Source organism: Nicotiana tabacum, chromosome 6, assembly GCF_000715075.1.
Source record: "Nicotiana tabacum cultivar K326 chromosome 6, ASM71507v2, whole genome shotgun sequence".
NCBI lineage: Eukaryota > Viridiplantae > Streptophyta > Magnoliopsida > Solanales > Solanaceae > Nicotiana > Nicotiana tabacum.
In genome coordinates this window covers 16,657,164-16,665,712 of record NC_134085.1, presented here as the reverse complement: position 1 = coordinate 16,665,712, position 8,549 = coordinate 16,657,164, and the positions used below count along the sequence as shown (strand labels likewise).

Below are 8,549 nucleotides of genomic sequence, written 5' to 3'. Positions count from 1 at the left end.
TACCATTATGAGACTAGTCTGGTAGGGTTTTTGCCTAAGATAGCTAGTGACAATGTTGTGTCTTACTATTTTACTTTTCAGTGCATGACCTATTTATTAGCTATCGCTTTTGCTTTGCATATTTCTTCTAAATTTCATGTTGTTCCTATTTTTCCTATGATTTCTGTGGTGATACTAATATTGTCTCCTTTTGTCTTTTTGTTTTCTTGAGCCGATGGTCTTTCAGAACAGTCTTTCTACTCCTTCAGGGTAGGGGTAAGGTCTGCGTACACACTACCCTCCTCAGACCCCACTAGTGCAATTTTACTGGGTTGTTGTTGTTGTTGTTGTTGTTGTTGTTAATAATACTTTTGAATTAACCTCTAAATAATATTTGTTTGTTTTTTTTTATATTTTCTATGTCAGATATAGAAACAGTGTACAAAATATATACAACTATCATAATTATATATAAATTATAATTTTTGACTGAATTCTGTACAAAGAACTGAATATTTAAGTTGGAGATGAATTGTAGATAAGTTGTAGATTTTGATCGAAGTTTTCTATATTTTGTAAAAAATTTTTAGTTACTTTCTGTAAATAGAAAAGCTTATTTAAACTCGGTAAATCAATTTAAAATTTTGTAGATATACGAAAAGTCGATTTACTAAAATAGTTTGCGTTACCATTGTCTCAAAGAATTATTCGCCCACTCCGAAATAATATATGGTTTTGTTATTTAAAAAAAAAAGAAGAAGAAGATTTATAAGCTCCTCTAACCCGCGTTCCCGCGTTACAAGCCGGTTACGGTTGATTATTCCATTTTATAAAACAAATCCAACAACAGTAGCATTTTAAAATAAAAAAAAAAAACAGGTAAAAAATATAACAAAGGAAAAGGTAAATAAAATTTTGATCATCACCAGCCTGCTAAGTATTTGCGACCGCTTCACTTGCTTCTCAGGTACCTATTATCTCCATTTCTGTATTCTTGTTTTTGGTTTTCTTCTTTTGGATATTTATTAAAATTGTTACAAACAGCTAGATATTGTTTATTTAATTCCAAGTTTGATCCGACTTTTCGTATTTATGAGTAATGAATATTGATGATTCCTGTAGTTGACTCTAACCAGATTAAGATTTAGGTCAAGTTATTGGAGATGAAGAAAAGATATCTCTGTAAGAGGGTTTTAGCTGAGATAATTTGTGGGGTTGGGCTTATTTAATTCCTCTATCATTTTTTCTTAAATTTATGAGTGACTATGTGAAGCTTACATAAGCAGGGTTCTAATCAATCAAATTAAAGAAAAGGCAGCCCGGTACACTAAGCTCCCGCTATGTGCGGGGTTCAGGGAAGGGTCGAATCACATTAGGTCTGTTGCACGTATCCTTCGTTTGTATTTCTTCAAGAGACTGTTTCCACGACTTCAAGATATTTCTGTAAAAGGGTTTTAGCTTAGATAATTTGTGGGGCTGCGCTTATTTAATTCATATATCATTTCTTCCCCACCATGTCCCCGTTCCCCTCCTGTCAAAGAAAGTGCAGCCAGGTGTATTAAGCTCCCATTATGTGCGGGGTTCGGGAAATAGCCGGATTGCATTGGGTCTATTGTACGCAGTCTTACCTTGCATTTCTGCTAGAATCTGTTTCAACGGCTTGAACTCGTGACCTCCTGATTACACAACAACAATTCTTACTGTTGCGCCAAGGAAAATGTGAGGAAGACTTTAGATGGAAACTTGGAAATTTTGGTTGTCTTTTAAATTGGAAGTTGGAAATTGGTGTGACTTTTTGTTTCCACATTGAAGTGATAAATCATGAAAAGTTTACTTGGTGAAATCTTATTAAAATTTGAAGTCTCTGCTAGGTTCTAGTTTGATTAGAACATAAAAACTTCCCTACTGATAAAAGGAAAGGTAGGGAATAAAGATGATGACTGCTTTGTTATTTCATTTGCTTATTATGCTTCAATGTTAATACTCTGTTGTTTTCGTTTTTGTATACTTGCACTGGAAATGTAGTCGTTGGATTCTTTTAGACAATTATATGAATCTTAGGATCCAACCTCTTGTGTGTGCAGACCTGTTGGTTGCGAAAGTTTGGTGGATTTCATAATTTACTTTCAATTTTGAAAACCGATGGGTCTTTTGATGGCTAATAAAATTATAGGTGCAGCTCTGTCTCAAATTTTAAGCTTTCTTTTCTTTCATTATATTGTTTGTAAGATTTAAGATAACTTCCGAGAACAAATTTAGCTGTCTAAGAAAGGTGGAAATGTTACAGATAGTCAGTGGACTTCTAATGTTTAGGGTGTCAGTGGTTCTAAAAATTATGCTATACCAATTTCTCGGTTAATCTATTATGTATAACCAAAATTATACCTTTATAACCATCGCGTTGTGTCTGTTTTTCTTTTTGAAAGACAAATAAGAATTTCAATGATTTTTAGGATGTCTCACTTCTTATGTAAAACAATAACACCTTAATATAACACAAAAATATACAACTTTTCATCATAGTTTAAGCGAGCTAGTACTAGTTGTCATCAGTCTTACCTATCGCAAGTACTAAATTATGAAAGTTCTGTTCTCTCTTATTTACTTAATAGCAGAAAGAAAAGCCTATTTAAGAAAGATGGAGGAGGCAAAGGCATTACTGACTTAAACCGGTAGAATATAAGTAATTGAAGTATTTTGAAGCTTCTAAAGTCCAAATCTATGACTGGTTATTATATTTAGTATATATGTGATTATACATATAGCATTTAGGAAGGTTGTTCGGTTAGATTAAGTTGAGATCTATATGTTGGATCGCTTTAACAATATTTTTGACACTCCTACCATAATGCGCATAAGATTCGGTTCTTTAATACCATTAATATTTGCCCTTTTTTGACTAGATTTTGAGATACTTCAATGTGAACCGAATCGTTTCGAAATGCTAATGTAGATTTCTTGTGTTGAACTTGGCTATAAATAGACCAATAGTTGACCACAACTTCATTGTGTTTGTTTTATTGTACTTTTTCTAATCAGCATATGAGATGGCCGGATGGTCGGCACTTCCATATGACCTAATTGAATCAATCGCAAACCTATTGAACGCAGCTGAAGATTTCCTTTCATTTTCTTCTGTATGCCGCTCCTGGAGGCTAGTTTATAAGAGCAAGAACTGGCATCCTGGTTTCCAATTGCCATGGCTCATGCTCGGGGAAATGCAAACCAACAAAGGGTCGATGAGGCAATTCTTGAGTATGTGCAAGTTTAAGTTTCATTACTTGCCATTCCCTGAAACTCAAGATTTTCGGTGTTGGGGCGCTTGTCAAGAATTGGTCATCACCATTAACCCAAGATTTGAGGTTCGCCTTGTCAACCCTTTTACTCATGCTTGCATTGATCTTCCATCGATTACCACATTAAACATCCAAGGTGCTGCTAGAGATTGTTGGTTCTCTTTTATTCACAAAGCTAAATACTTCAAGATTCAAAATGAATATATGGTTTTCATTATATATGGTCCTCGTTTTGAAGTGGCATTCACTAGATCGGGAGACAGCATTTGGTCTTTGGTTCAATCCTTAATCCCTGCTCGTTTTGTTGATGTTGTGTGCTTTAAGGATCAGATTATGGCACTTTCAATTGTAGGAACACTCTTTTCTCTTGAAACCAATGGAGTCGACCCTCCAAGGATGCTGTGTGTTAGTCCTCCGCCCCAACAAGAGAAATCTTGGCAAAAGATGTATTTGGTGGAATCGTCGGGAGATCTTCTGATATTATTCTCTTATCCAAGCGGAAACATGGTTAGTAGATTCAGAGCATACAGGTTTGATATCTCAAAAAGGGAGTGGATGAGGTTGGAGGACTTGGGTACTAATGTTTTACTTGTTGACACCGATATTTGTACTTCCCTTCCTGCATGTGACTATCTGCAGCGCAATTGTATCTACTTTGTGCACGACAACCTGGATTCGTTGTTGGCATCTGGACCGAGATGTATGGGGAATTACATGAGTGTGTATAACTTGAAAGAAAATTACACCGATTTTATGAATTTAGGAAATGATAATTCCTTTAGGTATATTTCCGCAACCTGGGTACTTCCTAGTTTGTGGTAGAAAGTCGTAGGCATTCACATTCATGCTTTATTGTAAACCTAGACTAGATAAAGAAAGAGCATAGGATATTGTTCTTCTTCAAGTTTTAATTTGTGTTCATCTTTGCATGTATCAGTGGCTCATTGCAGCCTGTTTGATCATTGTTCTTGCATATTACTTGATTGAGTAAAATGTGGTGAATAGATGCTCTAATTGCTTATCGATTGGTCTTATTTCTTTGGTCCATATTTGTATTTGGTTGCTGACTTATGTTCATAGCTAAGAGATGAGTGGATTAGATCAATGTTTCAGTATTCTGCTAATTCTTATGAAGAGGTAAAAGGGTGCTACTATAGCTAGTTCTTTTTCAGTTTGTGATGCTAATGAAAAATGTCTCAACTGTGTTACCGTGAAGCGGAGTTTAGTGCACCGGACTGCCTTTTTATCATTAGGTCGAGGTAAGGTTTCCATATACACTACTCTCCCCAGACTCCACCTGTAGGAATACACTGGATTTTTGTTGTTGTTGTTGTTGCTGTTGTTGTTGTTGTTGTTGTGAAGTTTTGGAGGTGGAGTAGGTAAAATGAAGAGAAGTGTCATGAATAGATACATTGAACAAATGGGTTAAGGGGTTTGCTATAAACGAGTGAGAGATACATAGGAAGTTGGGGTTAGAAGTTTGATATGCAAGTTTGTCATAGTGCAGTCTGCTACTCATCTGGAACAAATTGATCTCCTATGGCTAGTTACAATTTGAATAGAAAAAATATGACTTTATAAAGATCTCATGTGTTTTATTCATCATTTCTTGTGTTGTATTTTATGAAAAAGGATCATATAATTAAAAGAACATTTGTATGATTAATGCAAGGAATAGATTAATATTCACTTAAACAAAATCCCAAATTACCAATTGATAATATTAGAATTGGGTTACCAACCGATTGCCGACCAATTTGGATCCCTTGCTAAAAGGCTATTGGTAATATTTACCGACGGATAATTTTGTCAGTAAAACTACCAACGGAAAATCAATCGGTAAATAGCAAAATAATTCGTTGGCAATTTGCTTGATCAAGTCCAAAAATTTCCATTGGTAAATTTACCAACCGATATTCCATCGATGTGTCATTAGTACATGAAATATTTACATGGTATAACTAACTTATACATTATATTTACCATAAAAAATATACTTTAAAATAATTATAATATATAGCTACAGTTTGGTTTTTATAGCACACATTACCTTGGATACGACCCTCGTCTCTCTTCCCAGAGATTTGACTCCCTCTCCAACTGTGCTGACTTTGAGTCTGTCAATGACCCTGCCACCACCGATGATTTTCCCATTTTTACTTCCTCTAAACAACAGATTCATGTCCCCGATCCATATGAATTCTCCAGTTTCTCTTCCGAAGCTAATGGGATATAGATGGACCAATTCTGTCCCCCCCCCCTCCCGGAGATGCAACCATAAATGAAATAGTCAGTGATAAAATCTCCATTGAATTACCTGGCTAAATATTTTAGTTATTCTCCAGCAATTACTCTCACAAATCGCTGTCAAATGCTTCGGCATCGCAAATCATTTTATGTACGAGCAGATTCTCTTTCTTTAAAATTTCTGCAGCGATATGAGTCGTCGAGATTTGAGATTCTCTTCTTTTCACAAATATGAGTCATCTTCATAGATCTAAGTCATCTTCTCCATTGATACAACTTTTATGTCAAAATGTATTAATTGATATAGTCATTATGCGTGAACGGTCCTTTCCAGTAGTATCACTGTTGTCTTTTTTGCAGCTTTTGTTGTTGTCGGAACTATGTGGTATGGTTCGGCAACTACAAAAATAACCCAGTAGAATCCCACTCGTGGGGTCTGCGGAGGGTAGAATATTAATAGATCTTACCCTTACCCCAGAGGGGTAGAGATGCTATTTCCGAAAGACCCTCGGCTCAGAGATAAATGATCCGTAACAACAACAGAAATCGAAAAATTAATATCAACAACGTGAGAGACAACCAATAAATGAAAGGGCAATAACACAAATAGTACGTAAAAGTGTGAAACATAACATAAATCGCTAGCAATCCTAGACAAAACATTAGCAGACTAGCCGATACAAAGAGGAAAAACGCTCGACTACTCCCTAACCTACAACCCTAATGCTTGACCTCCACACCTTCCTATCAAGATCCATGTCCTCAGAAATCTGGAGCCACACCATGTCCTACCTAATCACCTCGCCCCAATACTTCTTAGGCCTCCCTCTACCTCTTCTCGCACCTACCAAAGCCAACTGCTCACACCTCCTAACCGGGGCATCTAGAATTCTCCTCCGCACGTGCCTGAACCATCCAAGCCTCGCTTCCGCATCTTGTCATCCACCAGAGCCATGCCTACCCTCTTCCGAATGTCTTCATTCCTAATCTTATCCAGCCTAGTGTGCCCGCACATCTATCTCAACATCCTCATTTCTGCTACTTTCATCTTTTGGATTTGTGAATTCTTGACTAGCCAACATTGAGCCCCATACAGCATGGCCGGTCTAACCACTGCTCTATAGAACTTCCCTTTAAGTTTTGGTGGCACATTCTAATCACACAGGACTCCAGACGCTAACCTCCATTTCATCTACCCCACCCCAATACAGTGCATAACATCCCCGTCGATCTCCCCATCTTCCTGGATAATTGACCCTAGATACTTGAAACTTTCTCTCTTGGGGATGACTTGTGAGTCAAGGCTCACTTCCACGCCTGTTTCCCCCGTCACGTCGCTGAACTTACACTCCAAATATTTCGTCTTAGTCCTACTCAACTTGAAACCTTTAGACTCCAGGTCCTGCCTTCATACCTCCAGTCTCTCATTAACGCCACCTTGCATCTCATCAATCAGAACTATATCATCCGCGAATAGCATACACCATGGCACCTCCCCTTGGATATGGTGTGTCAGTGCGTCCATCACCAGGGAAAATAAGAACGGGCCGAGTGCAGATTCTTTGTATGAACCCACAACCACCAGAAAAAGCTCTGACTCGCTTCCCACAGTCCAACCCGAGTCATAGCTCCATCATATATATCCTTTATTGCTCTAATATAAGCTATCGACACACCTTTCACTTCTAGGCATCTCAAACGAACGGTCCCTATGGATCTTTTCATACGCCTTTTCTAGGTCAATAAACACCATATGCAAATCTCTCTTCCTATCCCTGTATTGTTCCACCAACCTCCTGATAAGGTGGATAGCTTCCGTAATAGAACGACCCGACATGAACCCAAACTGGTTTTCAAATATAGACACTGCCCTCCTTATCCTCCCTTCCACCACCCTCTCCCAAACTTTCATGGTATGACTTAGTAACTTGATACACATATAGTTGTTACAACTTTGAATATCACCTTTGTTCTTGTATAGTGGAATCATCGTACTCCACCTCAACTCATTTGGAATCTTCTTCGTCCTGAAAATAACATTAAACAGCCCAGTCAGCCACTCCAAGCCTGCTCTACCCATATACTTCCAAAATTCTATTGGAATCTTGTTTGGTCCGGTCGCTTTTCCCTGACTCATCTTATGTATCACTCCTACAACCTCCTCAACCTTAATAAGCCTACAGTACCTAAAGTCTTCGTGACTCTTGGAGTTCCCCAATTCCCCTAGCACGATAATTCTCTCTCCCTCTTCATTCAGGAGTTTATGAAAGTACGACGTCCATCTTTGCTTAATTTAGGCATCTTCCATCAATACTCGACTTTCCTCGTCTTTGATGTACCTCACTTGATCCAAGTCGCGAGCCTTCCTCTCTCTCGCTTTGTCCAGCTGAAATAACTTCTTGTCCCTACCTTTTCCCCCAGTTCCTCACCAAACACAACAGTCTTAGCCTTCGTGACTGCTAATTTCGCCTCCTTCCTAGCTTCCTTATATCTTTCTCTACCCGCTCTCCTCTGCTCCTCGCTGGTGCTCTCCACTAGATTAAGGTAATCCGTTTCTTTGCTTCCACTTTACCTTGGACTACGTTATTCCACCACCAGTCGCCTCGGTTCCCAGCACAGTAACCTTTCGAGACTCCTAACACCTCTATCGCGGCCTCCCTTATACAGTCTGTCATCGCCATCCACATACCGCTAATATCCCTACTACTCTTCCAGGCTCCCATAGCTGTCAGCCGCCCCGCCAACTCCTGTGCATTATCCTTAGTCAAAACTCCCCCACTTGATCCTCGATTGACCTAGTACAAACATTTTCTTCCGCTTTATCGAGATACCGACGTCCATCACCTGGAGCTTATTTTGTGTCGCGAGGTTCTCACTCTAGATCACCTTACAATCCTCGCACAATTCTCTATCACAACTTCTGAGGAGGAGATTGCCAATCTGAGTCTTAGCCACCATACTCCGGAAAGTAACCAAATGCTCATCCATCTTCGGAAAAATAGAGTTCACGATTACCAACTCAAAGCT

General features: G+C 38.4%; 1 protein-coding gene across 2 annotated transcripts; it reads left to right on the top strand.

The window, feature by feature from the left end:
- Window positions 1-720: 720 nt before the first annotated feature.
- On the top strand, window positions 721-4,297 carry LOC107778651 (putative F-box protein At5g55150). Of its 2 annotated transcripts, none has more exons than XR_012710249.1 (2): window positions 721-946; window positions 3,091-4,297. XR_012710249.1 is itself a non-coding variant. In XM_016598941.2 (2 exons), the coding sequence occupies exon 2, from the start codon at window positions 3,027-3,029 to the stop codon at window positions 4,095-4,097; it is 1,071 nt and encodes a 356-aa protein (XP_016454427.1). In that variant the 5' UTR covers window positions 766-946; window positions 3,019-3,026; the 3' UTR covers window positions 4,098-4,297. The 2 variants fall into 2 exon arrangements, 1 of the variants encoding a protein (XP_016454427.1); XM_016598941.2 differs by having other exon boundaries at window positions 766-946; window positions 3,019-4,297.
- Window positions 4,298-8,549: the final 4,252 nt, after the last annotated feature.

What these genes read in the sequence shown, in the direction of transcription:
- LOC107778651 (XM_016598941.2), top strand. Translation starts at nt 3,027, where the DNA reads ATGGCCGGATGGTCGGCACTTCCATATGACCTAATTGAATCAATCGCA.